The following is an 18,044-nucleotide window of genomic DNA, read 5'->3' as shown; positions in this document are numbered from 1 at the left end:
TCCGAGACCTCGGTGTATTATCAGCGTCTCCTATGTCGGAGATGCTGGACTGTTGCTTGGCAACACCTCCGGCTCTGTACATAATAGGTTACCTTTGCCAGACATTATTTCTCAACTAAATGACTAAGCGTTCAGATATTTATAACCATTTTTTCTACCGCACGATGGGCTTTGATGGCGGACCGTATAAGAAGTACTTACCTATCAGGAAGGACTCTTTTAGTGTAGAAATCTGGCAGTCCGTCATCCAAAGGGCTTATAGCTCCGTTTTCACTGCAATTCTAAACACACACATAGACGGTGAATATGCTCCGTTTTTGACAAGTCACTTCTAGGGTCTTTCTTTTCTAAAGAAATGGATTGCTACCTCCAGTGAGATGACATAATCTAATTGCAGCCGTCTAATCTGTATGGATACCCCCCCAACCGAGACGGCCGTCACTGCCAGCAGGCACGAGCATTAAGAAATAGGAATCTCGGGAGTAGAAAGTGCACACTTAGTTAAAGGCTTCCCGGAATGAACGGCACTTACCGCGTCGGCGGGCAGGTAGCCTCCTTTGTGCCTCCGCGGAGGCCTCGGACGGACCCGTGTCACGTGATGGAGAGGCAGACCCTGTGTGGGGAGCTGGGACATACCCTCCCAGGATGCGGAGCGGGATAGCGGCGTGGAGTAGGGCGGTATGGAAGGGGGTGGGGAGGCGCTGGAGTCGTCACAGAGGCCTGTGGGCCAAGACGGTATGAATATGTCATGTACTGAATACTATATTTGACTACCATAGGGCGCATCGGATTATAAGGCGCACTGCTGATGAATGGTCTATTTTTGATCTGTTTCCATATATAAGGCGCACCGGATTATAAGGCGCATCAAAGGAGTCATATTATATATATATATTTTTCTAAATGTAAATCACTTCCTTGTAGTCTACATAACATGTAATGGTGGATCTTTGCTCAAAATGTTGCATAGATGATTTTTACAGATCATCTTCAAGCCGCTTTCTGACAGTCACTTCCGCATGCGCCGTTTATTTACGTGGCTCACCTTCGACAGCGACTTCTCCCCGCCATCTTTGTTGCAGCGGTGTAGCGTGCAAGGACGGGAGTGGAAGAAGTGTCAAAAGATGGAGCTAACTGTTTTAATGGCATTCAGACTTTACTTCAATCAATCACGGAGCAGCATCTCCTCATCCGGAAATGTGTCCCGTGAAAAAACGTCCGACCGGAAACTCTCTAATAACTAAAGTTCCTTGGGTGAATAATGTAAACTCACTACACCGGTATGTTTTAGCGCTTTCATGGCGAGTTTACTGACAGATATAAGTAAGAACTTTACACTACTTTATATTAGAAATGGCAACAGCGGTGGATGAATGTCCCATAACAAGAAGATAGAGAAGAAAAAGCTTATCGACTACGGCAGGGGTGTCCAAACTTTTTCCACTGAGGGCCGCACACGGAAAAATTAAAGCATGCGGGGGCCATTTTGATATTTTTCATTTTCAAACCATAACAAAATATATGGATTTTTTTTTTTTTTTTACCTTTAGGGCTCCCAGGGACCATAAAGGGTCTGTCATTAAAAGGTTAAAAATAAGTCAAATTATTATTATTATTTTTTATTTAACGCTTACAGTAAATCTCTATCAACTTCAGGTTGATATAAAGTTAAAAAAAAAAAAAGGTTTTATGCCTTTTCTGTCAGACAACTTTGTTGTTTATAGTAAAACTGAAATATTTAGTAATTAGAGCCCTAAAAGATCAATAATGCAGGACACCATTGATTTTAATTCTTTAATATTTTTGAGTAATCACAGTGAAAAGTTAAATAAAATCCCACTAAATATATTTGGGATCCAAAAGGTCCCCCACTCTTAAAGTGATATATTTTTATTAGTTTTTTTTTTACTTTCAACACTTAAGTTACGAGATCAACTTCAGATATATCTGTCGATTTTACGTTTGAACTATTATTTTGTTTGTTTTATGCTCTTTTGTCAAAGAAAAATTTGATGTTATATGGCAACCACACAATATATGCAATATTTTTTCCACATAAAACATTTTAAAGTGAAATTTTTGAAGTAATTGGATCCATGAATAGGTCAATAATTCATTATAACATAGAATTTTTGTCTTTTTTTATTTTTTTTTTTGAACAATGGCAAAAAAAAGAAAAAAAAAGACAGACAAAAAAAAAAAAAACAGCCTGCATGGCAGCTTTGTGTCAACATTGCAACTTTTTCTCGTTAGATTTCACCTCATTCCACTTTTTTTAAATGTTTTTTTTAATTTTTGCAATACTATCAATTTTGCAATTTTTGCAGAATGTGTGGCGGGCCGGTAAACAATAATTAGCTCCGGGCCGCAAATGGCCCCCGGGCCGCACTTTGGACACCCCTGGACTACGGTGTCTTCACGCACTACAAAGGCTGACACGCGCAATTTTTCAGGATTCATGCAGATCCCAAATACAGATCAGCAGGTACCAGAAGGTAAGAAAAGTTGCTTTTGCATAATGCGAAACAAAACGGCAGATAATGTCTTACCTTATACACACACCATAATAATACTTGTTGAAGCACAGTACAATCCATCAAGCGGTGCGACTTCATAGCTGACCAAAGTCCTACTAAAACATTTTGATAGATTTTTGAGCGTAGTGTGTAATAGTCTGTATTTTCAAAAGAACATATAAAATGTTGGTGTTGTTTGAGTCATATTGCCATCATATTGCAGTCTACACGTATCTCTTATGTTTGACTGCCATCTACTGGTCACACTTATTACACCGTGTGCCAAAATAAAATTGCTCAGAGGTTGTTAAGCAAAACCAGAATTATTCCGTACATTAGGCGCACCGTCGAGTTTTGACAACAAAAAAGGATTTTAAGTGCGCCTTATAGTCCGGAAAATACGGTATATGGATTTCAATCCATCACAATTCGAGGGTCACAATTAATAATACAACGGAACATATTTACATTTTTGTTCAGGTCGACCACAAATCCACACGGGATGATTGTTAAAAGGGAACTGCACTTTTTAAAAAAATGTTGCCTATCTTAACAAATTCACTGTATTGCCAAAAGTATTTGGCCACCCATCCAAATGATCAGAATCAGGTGTCCTAATCACTTGGCCCGGCCACAGGTGTATAAAATCAAGCACTTAGGCATGGAGACTGTCTCTACAAACATTTGGGAAAGAATGGGCCGCGCCGTGTGAAATTTGGTGGAGGAGGAATTATGGTGTCGGGTTGTTTTTCAGGAGTTGGGCTTGGCCCCTTAGTTCCAGTGGAAGGAACTTTGAATGCTCCAGGATACCAAAACATTTTGGACATTTCCACGCTCCCAACTTTGTGGGAACAGTTTGGAGCGGGCCCCTTCCTATTCCAACGTGACTGTGCACCAGTGCACAAAGCAAGGTCCATAAAGACATGGATGACAGAGTCTGGTGTGGATGAACTTGACTGGCCTGCACAGAGTCCTGACCTGAACCCGATCGAACACCTTTGGGATGAATTAGAACGGAGACTGAGAGCCAGGCCTTCTCCACCAACATCGGTGTGTGGCCTCACCAATGCGCTTTTGGAAGAACGGTGGAAAATTCCTATAAACACAATCCGCAACCTTGTGGACAGCCTTCCCAGAGGAGTTGAAGCTGTAATAGCTGCAAAAGGTGGACCAACATCATATTGAACCCTATGGGTTAGGAATGGGATGGCACTTCAAGTTCATATGTGAGTCAAGGCAGGTGGCCAAATACTTTTGGCAATATAGTAAGCAGTGACTTTTCATTGTCGCAGTTGCATTTAAATGTGAACACGTTTAACTCGGAGTTGCTTCCGTTCCAGAAGGCAGATGAGTTAATTTCACTGCGATCGATCCGTCATTGACCAGCACACTTCCCCGACCATCAATCAAGGACATTTCTTCAAATGCCCATTCCGAGTCCGACCACACCAACCATTAAGTCACTTTTCAAATGGAAAGACAGGAAAGAGGGAGGGGGGGGAAAAAGACTCTTTAGAAAAAGTTCGCTAATGGAGCAATTACTGTCACAGCAGGGGGTCGGCGCTCTGACGGGAAAGAGGAGGCAGCGGAGGATGGATGGCGGTACTCACTCAGCCTGGTGGAGACGGGGCGTATCCGTCTTGTTCTCGAGCTGCGCTTCTTAATGGCTATTGTGTCCTGGAAGAGAAGGAATATACTGAAAGCCACTTGAGCCGTGTGCTCTGTGCAAACGTTGGAGATGATAGAACACGGAAAGCAAAGAAGATATCAAATGCTAATTACTTTTTGATATGGAAAACTACAGCATACACTACCGTTCAAAAGTTTGTGGAATAGCCTTCATTTCTAAGAACAAGAATAGACTATCGAGTTTCAGATGAAAGTTCTCTTTTTCTGGCCATTTTGAGCGTTTAATTGACCCCACAAATGTGATGCTCCAGAAAGTCAATCTGCTCAAAGGAAGGTCAGTTTTGTAGCTTCTGTAACGAGCTAAACTGTTTTCAGATGTGTGAACATGATTGCACAAGGGTTTTCTAATCATCAATTAGCCTTCTGAGCCAATGAGCAAACACATTGTACCATTAGAACACTGGAGTGATAGTTGCTGGAAATGGGCCTCTATACACCTATGTAGATATTACACCAAAAACCAGACATTTGCAGCTAGAATAGTCATTTACCACATTAGCAATGTATAGAGTGTATTTCTTTAAAGTTAAGACTAGTTTAAAGTTATCTTCATTGAAAAGTACAGTGCTTTTCCTTCAAAAATAAGGACATTTCAATGTGACCCCAAACTTTTGAACGGTAGTGTACGTGTGCAAAAACTTTCTGAAATAGCGGGGTCAGCACGTGAGACCCCGGGGGAACATGCTTTATCAGTATCATACTTTAAACCCTGCTTCGAAATGCTGTGCACTACAAAAACATGCTCATTGTTTCCATTAATCCTGACTTCCTCATTTAAAAAAAAAAATCAGCACAAATTGTTTTATTCGTTTTTGTTTTGTAGGTTAAAGTGTATTGTGCTCCTGAGGTAATGTTGCCGATCAATTTGAATGTATTAATCAAGTTTATTTCATTATTATTTTTTGTATCAAATGGCTTAAGTCAATTAAAAAAATGTTTATTATTTAAATAAGAATATACAGTAGAGGCCAAAAGTTTGGACACACCTTCTCATTCAATGTGTTTTCTTTATTTTCTTGACTATTTACATCAGGGGTCCCCCAACTTTTTGACTCGGGGGCCGCATTGGGTTAAAACAATTTGGCTGGGGGCCGGGCTGTGTATATATATTTATATGTATATATATATATATATATATATATATATATATATATATATATATATATATATATATATATATATATATATATATACACTACCGTTCAAAAGTTTGGGGTCACATTGAAATGTCCTTATTTTTGAAGGAAAAGCACTGTACTTTTCAATGAAGATAACTTTAAACTAGTCTTAACTTTAAAGAAATACACTCTATACATTGCTAATGTGGTAAATGACTATTCTCGCTGCAAATGTCTGGTTTTTGGTGCAATATCTACATAGGTGTATAGAGGCCCATTTCCAGCAACTATCACTCCAGTGTTCTAATGGTACCATGTGTTTGCTCATTGGCTCAGAAGGCTAATTGATGATTAGAAAACCCTTGTGCAATCATGTTCACACATCTGAAAACAGTTTAGCTCGTTACAGAAGCTACAAAACTGACCTTCCTTTGAGCAGATTGAGTTTCTGGAGCATCACATTTGTGGGGTCAATTAAACGCTCAAAATGGCCAGAAAAAGAGAACTTTCATCTGAAACTCGACAGTCTATTCTTGTTCTTAGAAATGAAGGCTATTCCACAAAATTGTTTGGGTGACCCCAAACTTTTGAACAGTAGTGTATATTATAAATATATAGAGCGCACTTTCTGCGCTTGCGATGATGTCACGTTATCGATGAGAAAATGCATTTTTAGACTATATGATTTGCCTGAGCGACTAGGAGACACTGTGAGTAGCAAGCGGTACAAAGTGGATAAGAAAAAACAGCAAAAAAAAAAAAAATTTTAAATTAAAATTAAAAAATATATTTTTTTTTATACTTGGGACTTCCCGCGGGCCTGAGTTTGGACGCTGGTCCGTAGTTTGGGGACCCCTGATTTACATTGTACATTGTCACTGAAGGCATCACAACTATGAATGAACACATGTGGAGTTATGTACTTAACAAAAAAAGGTGAAATAACTCTGAAAACATGTTTTTTATTCTTGTTTCTTCAAAATAGCCACCCTTTGCTCTGATTACTGTTTTGCACACTCTTGGCATTCTCTCAATGAGCTTCAAGAGGTAGTCACCTGAAATGGTTTTTACTTCACAGGTGTCATAGTTGTGATGCCTTCAGTTACAATCTACAATGTAAATAGTCATGAAAATAAAGAAAACACATTGAAATGAGAAGTTGTGTCCAAACGTTTGGCATGTACTGTATATATTTAAAATTTCAGGCAAATTGACGCACTTTAAATATTTTCAGACTAAAAAACAATGGTAATAAAGGTATTATTTGTTGTACCTTCATGTATATATATTTTTTTGTTTTTTGATGTTAAGAATACAATGTTGTGCAGAGGTGTACTTAAAACAATTTTATAGACAAATGATACTATTTATAGTCGCAGTGCATAGTGGGAGAGGCGTGAAATGTTTTTTACGTTTAATGTGTTAGTTTAACAGAAAATGATATATAATAATATCATTTGAAACCAAACTCTGGAATGATCTCCCTCTCCATGTGAGACAGGCCCCTTCTTTGGCTATTTTTAAGACCCTTCTTAAAACCCATTTTTATTCACTGGCTTTTAACCCAGCATGAGACTTTAAACTGTTTTTAGCTTTTAACTTTTTTTAACTGTTTTTAACTTTTAAACTGTTTTTTATCTAACAAACTGTTCTCAGGGTAATTTATATTTGCTTTTTCAATGTGTATTTTTATTTCTGTTTTAAATGTTATTTTTTAGTCTGTCCTTTGCCTCTATTTCTTTGTGGTGTACAGCCCTTTGTTTTTCAACTGTGCTTGTTTTTAAAGGGCTTTATAAATAAAGTTGGTATGGTATGGTATAGGGACGTAACAGTACTGTAGATACCGCATTATTGCCGTGACGCCTGACCGTATCAAACAAAAACTTGGTGTGTAGTTTTTTTCTGGCGCTTTAACTTTGGCCGGGTCTGAAAAAAAACTACATCTCCCAGAATCCTTTGTGCAGTGCGAGGCGACCGCCAGACAATTTTAGATGTAAATAAATCAAACAATTTTAGACCAAAAGATACATATACGCTGACCTCATCGGAACTCTCTAATAACTAAAGTTCCTTGGGTGAATAATGTAAACTCACTACACCGGTATGTTTTAGCGCTTTCATGGCGAGTTTACTGACAGATATAAGTAAGAACTTTACACTACTTTATATTAGAAATGGCAACAGCGGAGGATGAATGTCCCACAGGGCAGGCCCGTGGCGTAGGCCGTATAGGCAAATGCTAAGGGCGCCGTCCATCAGGGGGCGCCACGCCAGTGCCACAAATGTTGGAGAAAAAAAAAAAAAAAAGTTAGTACTATTATTTCTAAATACAAAAAAGAATCCCACGTTAATTAAAATGCAAAGTAAAGCCTATTTAATAGAAATATTATTTGTTACAACATTACGCCCCCTCCCCATCCCCCCGCATGGTGCGCCCCCTCCCTTCCCGTATCATGACTCTTACCACATCAAAAAATCAACACAAGATGTCAAAACGGCCAAAACTGTCAGGTGCCCAGGGAAGAAAAAATAGAAAAGAAGAGGAGGAGAAACGAGAAAAAGACAGAGGTAGCAGGTAGGTAACGTTAGCCTACATGAAATTATTTGTCTGTTACAGAATGTGATAGTAACCTGGATTTTTAGCTTTAGCATTAAGCTAATGTTACATGATTCGGCAATTGCTAATCAATAAATAGCTAGTTCTGTTTTAACGTCGGGTTAATATTGTGGAGGGGGCTAAATTGTTATGGAAAATAATAATGTAACGTTAGGTAATTACAGTACTCCCACCTTACATTCCTCAGGGACATTTGTATTAGATCTTTTAAGCAGGTGTTTTTTGTTTACATTGTTATTGCCTTCTGGTTAGCTAATGTTTCCCCTGCAGGTAATAGTTACTTTTCCACCCCTTTATATATTAAAGTTAAAGTTAAAGTACCAATGATTGTCACACACACACTAGGTGTGGTGAAATTTGTCCTCTGCATTTGACCCATCCCCTTGATCACCCCCTGGGAGGTGAGGGGAGCAGTGGGCAGCAGCGTAGCCGCGCCCGGGACTTAGGTATAGTTGTAAGCCTAGTTGTTAAAGTGCACATCATTAATGTTAATTAAGCAATATCACATGAGAGGGAATGCTGTTTTTTAATTTGAGCACTGCTGTGATTCGGTTAAAGATAATCATAACATAACATTCTCATATAATATGTTAATTTGCTTTCTTTAAGTAAAAAAAAAGGTCAAAGACAAAGCTATTCGGTTTCTTGTGAATATATACACTTCACTGCCGATGTGGGGGGGCGCCACCTAAAATCTTGCCTAGGGCGCCAGATTGGTTAGGGCCAGGCCTGATGTCCCATAACAAGAAGATAGAGGAAAAAGAAGAAGTTTATAGACTACAAAGGCGGACGCGCGCACATTTTCAGGACTTATGCAGATCCCAAATACAGATCAGAAGGCAAGAAAAGTTCCTTTTGCATAATATTGCGAAGCAAAACTCCAGATAAAATGTCTTACCTTACAGACATAATAATAATACTTGTATGTTGAAGCACAGTATAATCCATCAAGCGGGGCGGCTTCATAGCTTACCAAAGTCGTACTAAAACATTTTGATAGATTTTTGAGCGCCGTGTGTAATGGTCTATATTTTCAATGGAACATATAACATTTTGGTGTTTACTTGAGTCATATTGCAGTCTACACATATCTCTTATGTGTGACTACATCTACTGATCACACTTGTCATTTCACCATGTACCCAAAAAAATAGCTCCAAGGTCGGTAAGCACAACCAAAATTATTCCATACATTAGGCGCACCGGGTTATAAGGCGCACTGGCGAGTTTTGAGAAAATGAAAGGGTTTCAAGTGCGCCTTGTAGTCCGAAAAATACAGTATGTTCCTTTTTTCCCAGGAGAATACTGTTACCCTGGAGTCCAAATATTTGCATGATGTGGACCTATTACTCCAGTTTGCACAGAACTGGACCTTGACCCTCTCCCTCTCCTCACTTACTATGCTGATGCCGAGCTCCTCGTCCGTGATGTCCAGAGAGTCCCGGTGCCTGTTGAACCTCCAGCCCGTCCCGTCGTCGCTCGTCCCCTCCCAGCGTTTGACGTGACAAGACACCTGTCGGGTCTGAGACGGACAACGTCGTTAAAGTTTGGCCCTCGTGACGTCTTTCACGGCGTTGTATTCACCAGCGTCTTGTGAGTGGAGTAGAGCTCCTGCAGGATCTGATCAACAATGGAGTTGGTGAGATAGGAGACCACGGACAGTTTGACTTCTCTGCGGGAAAGAAAGAGAAAAGACGGCTGAGACATGATGTTCAGTCGCGGTCGTTCCATTGAAGTCAAATATAAACAAGATTGGATACTTCAAATGTGTGGAAAAAAACTACATCCACAGCTTTTTTTTTTAGAGACCATCCTTAGGCCTGGGCCGACGTTCGATAAATCAATTAAACGACTATAAATGAATAATAACGTCGGTACGTTTTCCAGACCTCGATAAATCGCAATGAGAAGAAAAAAAATCAGTATAAAAAAAGCCTGGGCCCCTGGAGAGGCGGTCCAGACTGAGGCCAAGGAGAGAAAAAAACCTCATAGCCATAGCACACATAAACATGTGTGTAAGAGGGAAACATCAAAGAACACAAAGGATGTTAAAAACATTAAAAGAGCAAAGTTGATGCAACCAGGTGGGGGGAGCATGGCCAGAGACAGGAGCAGACCCAACAAAGCAACCAAGAGAGCCGACTCCACCCTCAAATATCTGTATAAACTGTAGTATTTATATTGTTACTCTGCACTTTTCTTTAAGGAGGTCTTAACTTGATTGTCAATTAAGTAACGTACAACTTGACCTCTGCCGACATGTTCAATATTGAAGTGCAACTTTGTCAATACTTTATTTAGCTATTTTATTAGTTTTTTGTTGTGTATATTTTTGTGCCCCCACCAATCCCCTCCCGAAGATACTTTATGGTTTTTGGTCGTAACTTTTATTCAAGTGCAATATTTTGCTCACAGACAAAGTATATATAGATTTTGTCATGATCCGTGGTCCAGATCATGTTTTGTTTGGTTATGTTCTGTTAGTTTTTGGACTCTTTTAGTTCCTGTTTGCGCTTCCTTGTTTGTTTTGTCACCATGGCGACTCATTAGTTTCCCCCTGTCTCATATGTTGGAGACACGCACCTGTTCTAATGAGGAGACGACTATTTAAACCTGTCTTGGGCTGGCGACATTACTCTGTATTTGCTCTGTTCATGCCATAGATTCATGCTCTGCCAAGTAAGTTTTGTTTCATGTCCATAGTTTCTGCCTATGTGTTAGTTTTTGCATCATACGCTAAGTTGTGCCTTCGCCTTGTGCGCCCTTTTGTTTGTACCTATTGATAGCGAACAATTAAAAATGTTCCTACCTTCAAGCCTTGTCCGATATAGTCTGATTGCATCCCGGGAGAACAAATCTCGCAGTAAGCTGCGAAAACCTCCACGTTATGACAGAATGTCGCCAGCCCGACTAACTGGCAAAGACAGGTTTAAATAGTCATCTCCTCATTAGAACAGGTGCGTGTCCCCAACATATGAGACAGGTGAAAACTAATGAGTCGCCATGGTGACAAAACAAACAAGGAAGCGCAAACAGGAACTAAAAGAGTCCAAAAACGAACAGAACATAACTAAACAAAACATGATCTGGACCACGGACCATGACAGATTTAAACATTTTGGACCAACAAATTGGACCAAGCTATATTTCTAACAAAGACAAATCATTATTTCTTCTAGATTTTCCAGAACAAAATTTTTAAAAGAAATTCAAAAGACTTTGAAATAAGATTTAAATTTGATTCTACAGATTTTCTAGATTTGCCAGAATAATTGTTTAGAATTTTAATAATAATAAGTTTGAAGAAATATTTCACAAATATTCTTTGTCGAAAAAACAGAAGCTAAAATGAAGAATTAAATTAAAATGTATTTATTATTATTTACAATATAAAAAATGTATTTACTTGAACATTGATTTAAATTGTCAGGAAAGAAGAGGAAGGAATTTAAAAGGTAAAAAGGTATATGTGTTTAAAAATCCTAAAATCATTTTTAAGGTTGTATTTTTTCTCTAAAATTGTCTTTCTGAAAGTTATAAGAAGCAAAGTAAAAACATTAATGAATTTATTCAAACGAGTGAAGACCAAGTCTTTAAAATATTTCCTTGGATTTTCAAATTCTATTTGAGTTTTGTCTCTCTTAGAATTAAAAATGTCGGGCAAAGCGAGACCAGCTTGCTAGTAAATAAATACAATTTAAAAAATAGAGGCAGCTCACTGGTAAGTGCTGCTATTTGAGCTATTTTTAGAACAGGCCAGCGGGCGACTCATCTGGTCCTTACGGGCGACCTGGTGCCCGCGGGCACCGCGTTGGTGACCCCTGACTTAGCGTATGATGCAAAAACTAACACATAGGCAGAAACTATGGACATGAAACAAAACTTACTTGGCAGAGCATGAATCTATGGCATGAACAGAGCAAATACAGAGTAATGTCGCCAGCCCGAGACAGGTTTAAATAGTCGTCTCCTCATTAGAACAGGTGCGTGTCCCCAACATATGAGACAGGGGAAAACTAATGAGTCGCCATGGTGACAAAACAAACAAGGAAGCGCAAACAGGAACTAAAAGAGTCCAAAAACGAACAGAACATAACTAAACAAAACATGATCTGGACCACGGATCATGACAGATTTAAACATTTTCATTCCGTTTACAATGTTAAAATACACTAGAAATGCAAGTTTATTGCATTTGCAAGTATATGCAAGTATGCATTATTTTTTTTATTTTATTTTATTTTTTTTTTTATTTTTTTTTTTTATCGGATGTCCTGTCCAGCTTCTCAGGCAAATCATATAGTTGATGTAGATGCCCATATCAGCTGTTCAGATTTACTTTACATATATATATATATATATATACATGCATTATTATGTGTTATCATTACATCAATGGGTAATTTGGTCCCAGAAAAATAATGGCAATAATTCCTAGGTCAATATATCATCAAAGAAAATGTGTTATCGGCCCAGGCCTAGCCGTCCCGGACATTAGCTTTTGTTGACCACACATCCGACCGTCACTGTACTTCCCGTCTTACTCTAAAGCTCGGTGAATGTCCTGCGCCGCTCGTTCCAACAGGGCCGTGCGGATGGCGGAGCGTGGGATGGACACGCGCTCCGAGACAGATGAGAGCGGCGGGCTCAGGCGTTCTGCCGCCGCGGACGACAAAGGGCAAAGCTCTCGGCAGAGAGACACCATGGAGTCGACGATCACCTGCACGGGACACCGCCGCTTATAGTCCACATTCTCTACACGTTGTGGTGCAAAGAATCTATGAAAAGGAAAACCTGAAGCTCCTTGTCTGCGGCTTTGGCCAAGTCGCCCGCCAGCGAGTCCAGTTTCTGACGCACCGGCCCGTCCACGGACAGGACGTGGGCCAGCTCGCACAGGGAGGGGTACAGCTTGGTGAGGAAATATGCATTAATTAATTATTTTTCTTTTTTCTTTTCCCCAGCACGATTTGTAGATTTTGCATCGCTCACCGCGCGGGAATTCCTGGCCTCTTTCAGCACTTGTTTGGCAGCTTGAATGTCGTCCGCCTCCCCGACACCTCGCAGCGTGCACACCTGCTGCTGGACACGTGCACACAGCCGCTCCATCACCTCGGGACACACACACACGAGCAGGAGGGTCAAAGGTAATACCGGTAATATCGGTCTCAAAGGGGGGGGGAATATCTTAACACATCTTAAAATACCATCACTTGTGAGAGCTGCACTGCAAAAACTGAAATCTAAGCTAGATTAAATATCTCAATTAAGGGTGATATTTGCTTATTTTCTGTCTGATAAGATAATTCTTCTCACTGAGCAGATTTTATGTTAGAGTGTTTTACTTGTTTTAAGGGTTTTGGTCCTAAATGATCTCAGTAAGATATTACAGCTTGTTGCTGAGATTTGATGACCTATATTGAGTAAAACATGCTTGAAACTAGAATATCAACTGTTGCAAAGCTGTGTCACCAACACTCACAAGTATAAAACTACTTTTTTAAAGTAATAATTTCTTACTTCAAGCATGAAAAAAAAAAAAAAAAAAAAAAATCATGTCAAGATAATGGCACTAGCATTTACTTAATTTAAGAATATTTTTCAACATATTGAGCAAAAAGGTCTCTTTTTTTTCTTCTACCAAGAAAAGTGCACTTGTTATTAGTGAGAATATACTTATTTTAAGGTATTTTGGGGTTCATTGAGGTTAGCTAATTTTACTTGTTTTGGAAAGTCTTGACAAGCCAAATTTTCTTGTTCTATTGGCAGATAATTTTGCTTAGTTCAAGTAAAATACCCCTCATTTTTGTATTTTTAGGGCCCGCACGGCCCATTGTCAAAGGAATCCCAAAGGGAGTCCTTTTGCAATGGGATGAAAGGACCTATTGTTTTTGTAAGGTTTATTATTATTATTCTTCCACAGCTTTGCGCACTACTTTGACCCCCTTAACATGCTTCAAAACTCACCAAATTTGACACACACATAGAAAAACGTGACCTAAAATTTTTAGTCAAAAAACCTAACCCCAAAAATCAAAATTGCGCTCTAGCGCCCCCTAGGAAAAAACAAAAACAAACTGCCTGTAACTCCCACTAGTTTTTCTTGTTTTTGAACACTGACTTTTTGCAGTGTGATCATTTGCTTTTTCTTTACCGAATTGGCTAACATAGCATTATCGCCACCGATATTTGGCATTTTGACATACAAACCCCAAAACCAGTGAAGTTGGCACGTTGTGTAAATGGTAAATAAAAACAAAATACAATGATTTGCAAATCATTTTCAACTTATATTCAATTGAATAGACTGCAAAGACAACATACTTAATGTTCGATTTGGGAAACTTCATCTTTTTGCAAATATTAGCTCATTTGGAATTTGATGCCTGCAACATGTTTTAAAAAAGTTGGCACAAGTGGCAAAAAAAGACTGATAAAGTTGAGGAATGCTCATCAAACACTTATTTGGAACATCCCACAGGTGAACAGGCTAATTGGGAACAGGTGGGTGCCATGATTGGGTATAAAAGTAGATTCCATGAGATGCTCAGTCATTCACAAACAAGGATGGGGCGAGGGTCACCACTTTGTCAACAAATGCGTGAGCAAATTGTTGAACAGTTTAAGAAAAACCTTTCTCAACCAGCTATTGAAAGGAATTTAGGGGTTTCACCATCTACGGTCCGTAATATCATCAAAAGGTTCAGAGAATCTGGAGAAATCACTGCACGGAAGCGATGATATTACGGACATTCGATCTCTCAGGCGGCACTGCATCAAAATGCCACATCAGTGTGTAAAAGATATCACCACATGGGCTCAGGAACACTTCAGAAAACCACTGTCAGTAACTACAGTTCGTCGCTGCATCTGTAAGTGCAAGTTAAAACTCTACTATGCAAAGCGAAAGCCATTTATCAACAACACCCAGAAACACTGCCGGCTTCGCTGGGCCCGAGCTCATCTAAGATGGACTGATGAAAAGTGCAAAAGTGTTCCGTGGTCTGACGAGTCCACATTTTAAATTGTTTTTGAAAACTGTGGACGTCGTGTCCTCCGGACCAAAGAGGAAAAGTACCATCCGGATTGTTTTAGGCGCAAAGTTCAAAAGCCAGCATCTGTGATGGTATGGGGGTGTATTAGTGCCCAAGACATGGGTAACTTACACATCTGTGAAGGCACCATTAATGCTGAAAGGTACATACAGGTTTTGGAGCAACATATGTGGCCATCCAAGCAATGTCTTTTTCATGGACGCCCCTGCTTATTTCCAGACCTGTCTCCCATTGAAAATGTGTGGCGCATTATGAAGCCTAAAATACCACAAGGGAGACCCCCGGACTGTTGAACAACTTAAGCTGTACATCAAGCAAGAATGGGAAAGAATTCCACCTGAAAAGCTTCAAAAATTGGTCTCCTCAGTTCCCAAACGTTTACTGAGTGTAGTTAAAAGGAAAGGCCATGTAACACAGTGGTGAACATGCCCCTGTGACAACTTTTTTGCAACGTGTTGCTGCCATTAAATTCTAAGTTAATGATTATGTGCAAAAAAAAATTAAGTTTCTCAGTTTGAACAATAAATATCTTGTCTTTGCAGTCTATCCAATTGAATATAAGTTGAAAAGGATTTGCAAATCATTGTATTCTGTTTTTATTTACGAATTACACAACGTGACAACTTCACTGGTTTTGGGTTTTGTATATATAGAGCAAGCTTGGCAGGTAGGAACTCAAGAGGCACTTCTCCTCTCGTTCAAAATTTACCACCGTCAGGAGCTCTCTTTTCCCCACCAGTCACACATTACTTGCGGCCTTCACAATAATAGCGCTACCCGTCACATTTAGTCAAATTGTGCTACTTAAAATAATGATCATCAAAAATCTTACATGTTGATACAAGTTATTAACTCCCTGTCAATTACAGTAGTGATTGATATTCATTGTGGCAGTTTCTGACAAAAAATGACCATGTTATGTTGAGGTTTTTGGGCCCCCAAATGACTAAATACGTCCCTGGTTGTATGTGACATACACATTGTATTATGTTGGACAATGCAAAAAAGTGGAAAAGGTGCACAATACTACAAAAATAGTGACAACAAAAACAGTATAACCTGTAAACACACGATAGCTATACCACACCAGATCCAGAAGATGGCGCTGTGGCGAAAAAAAGCTCCCATAGCAATATACCTGCTCGGCGGTGCTGGTGACCAGGCCTTGGTGCAGCCGCAGAGCCTGGCGCTGGGAGAAGCGCTGAGTCTGGTTGTTCCTCACCAGAGCCCGCTGGATCTGCGACATAACGGAGGGAACAAGGAGTTGAGGCTCGGCGGTCCGAGGCGACGCCAAGGAGGGGGCGCACACCTTGGTCAGTGCCTGCTCCGTCCTCTCGGGGGCGCTGCGGTACGCCTGGCTGATGTCACTCAGGGGAAGAGGCATGTACTGCAGGGTGAAATTACTGCGGGGGGAGAGAGAATTATCACATAATACTCTTGTCATAATTCTATCTCTTTGATGCATTGCAACAAAATTAGCCTTTTTCTTGAAAGAGTTGGCAAATCTACTCAGTGGCCTAGTGGTTAGAGTGTCCGCCCTGAGATCGGTAGGTTGTGGGTTCAAACCCCGGCCGAGTCATACCAAAGACTATAAAAATGGGAGCCATTACCTCCCTGCTTGGCACTCAGCATCAAGGGTTGGAATCGGGGGTTAAATCACCAAAAATGATTCCCGGGCGCGGCCACAGCTGCTGCTCACTGCTCCCCTCACCTCCCAGGGGGTGATCAAGGGTGATGGGTCAAATGCAGAGAATAGTTTCGCCACACCTGGTGTGTGTGTGTGACAATCATTGGTACTTTAACTTTTATCTAGAGATGTCCGATAATGGCTTTTTTGCCAATATCTAATATTGTCCTACTCTTAATTACCGATTCCGATATCAACCGATACCGATATATACAGTCGTGGAATCACCACATTATTATGCCTAATTTTGTCGTGATGCCCCGCTGGATGCATTAAACAATGTAACAAGGTTTTCCAAAATAAATCAACTCATGTTATGGGGAAAAATGCCAACACGGCACTGCCATATTTATTATTGAAGTCACAAAGTGCATTCTTTTTTTTAACATGCCTCAAAACAGCAGTTTGGAATTTGGGACATGCTCTCCCTAAAAGAGCATGAGGAGGTTGAGGTTGGGGGGGCGGGGGTGTATATTGTAGTGTCCCGGAAGAGTTAGTGTTGCAAGGGGTTCTGGGTATTTGTTCTGTTGTGTTTATGTTGTGTTACGGTGCGGATGTTCTCCCGAAATGTGTTTGTCATTCTTGTTTGGTGTGGGTTCACAGTGTGGCGCATATTTGTAACAGTGTTAAAGTTGTTCATACGGCCACCGTCAGTGTGACCTGTATGGCTGTTGACCAAGTATGCCTTGCATTCACTTGTGTGTGTGAAAAGGCGTAGGAATTATGTGACTGGGCCGGCACGCAAAGGCAGTGCCTTTAAGGTTTATTGGCGCTCTGGCGTTTTAAAAAGTCATAAATGTAATTTTTTGGAACCGATACCGATAATTTCTGATATTACATTTTAAAGCATTTATCGGCCGATAATATCGGCAGTCCGATATTATCGGACATCCCTACTTTTAACTTTAACAAATCGTAAAGATCGTCATTTTGGGGGACGCGGGGGTGTAAATTGTAGCGTCCCGGAAGAGTTAGTGCTGCAAGGGGTTCTGGGTATTTGTTCTGTTGTGTTTATGTTGTGTTACGGTGCGGATGTTCTCCCGAAATGTGTTTGTCATTCTTGTTTGGTGTGGGTTCACAGTGTGGCGCATATTTGTAACAGTGTTAAAGTTGTTGATACGGTCACCCTCAGTGTGACCTGTATGGCTGTTGACCAAGTATGCCTTGCATTCACTTGTGTGTGTGAAAAGGCGTAGGAATTATGTGACTGGGCCGGCACGCAAAGGCAGTGCCTTTAAGGTTTATTGGCGCTCTGGCGTTTTAAAAAGTCATAAATGTAATTTTTTGGAACCGATACCGATAATTTCTGATATTACATTTTAAAGCATTTATCGGCCGATAATATCGGACTGCCGATATTATCGG

General features: G+C 40.1%; 1 protein-coding gene and 1 long non-coding RNA gene across 6 annotated transcripts in view; one reads left to right on the top strand and one right to left on the bottom strand.

Moving 5' to 3' along the window:
• The window catches only part of LOC133644651 (capping protein, Arp2/3 and myosin-I linker protein 3-like), a 99,793-nt gene that overhangs the window by 23,737 nt on the left and 58,012 nt on the right, over positions 1-18,044 (bottom strand). For 2 of the 3 annotated variants that reach the window (XM_062039328.1, XM_062039326.1), the window contains exons 23-33: positions 16,302-16,395; positions 16,131-16,229; positions 12,930-13,049; positions 12,735-12,848; positions 12,485-12,660; positions 9,525-9,612; positions 9,340-9,462; positions 4,127-4,193; positions 533-720; positions 368-406; positions 202-281 (exon numbers count right to left, since the gene is read on the bottom strand). In XM_062039328.1, the coding sequence (XP_061895312.1) occupies positions 202-281; positions 368-406; positions 533-720; positions 4,127-4,193; positions 9,340-9,462; positions 9,525-9,612; positions 12,485-12,660; positions 12,735-12,848; positions 12,930-13,049; positions 16,131-16,229; positions 16,302-16,395 (1,188 nt within the window). The remainder of the gene's footprint in view (positions 1-201; positions 282-367; positions 407-532; positions 721-4,126; positions 4,194-9,339; positions 9,463-9,524; positions 9,613-12,484; positions 12,661-12,734; positions 12,849-12,929; positions 13,050-16,130; positions 16,230-16,301; positions 16,396-18,044) is intronic. The other variant, XM_062039327.1, reaches the window with a different exon arrangement.
• Positions 1-18,044, top strand: part of LOC133644657 (uncharacterized) — a 164,782-nt gene that overhangs the window by 128,582 nt on the left and 18,156 nt on the right. For all 3 annotated transcript variants that reach the window (XR_009824802.1, XR_009824801.1, XR_009824804.1), the window contains one exon: positions 12,902-13,084. This is a non-coding gene — a long non-coding RNA (uncharacterized LOC133644657). The remainder of the gene's footprint in view (positions 1-12,901; positions 13,085-18,044) is intronic.

The sequence above is a fragment of the Entelurus aequoreus genome, linkage group LG27, assembly GCF_033978785.1.
Source record: "Entelurus aequoreus isolate RoL-2023_Sb linkage group LG27, RoL_Eaeq_v1.1, whole genome shotgun sequence".
Taxonomy (NCBI): domain Eukaryota; kingdom Metazoa; phylum Chordata; class Actinopteri; order Syngnathiformes; family Syngnathidae; genus Entelurus; species Entelurus aequoreus.
This window is presented reverse-complemented; position numbering and strand designations above follow the sequence as displayed.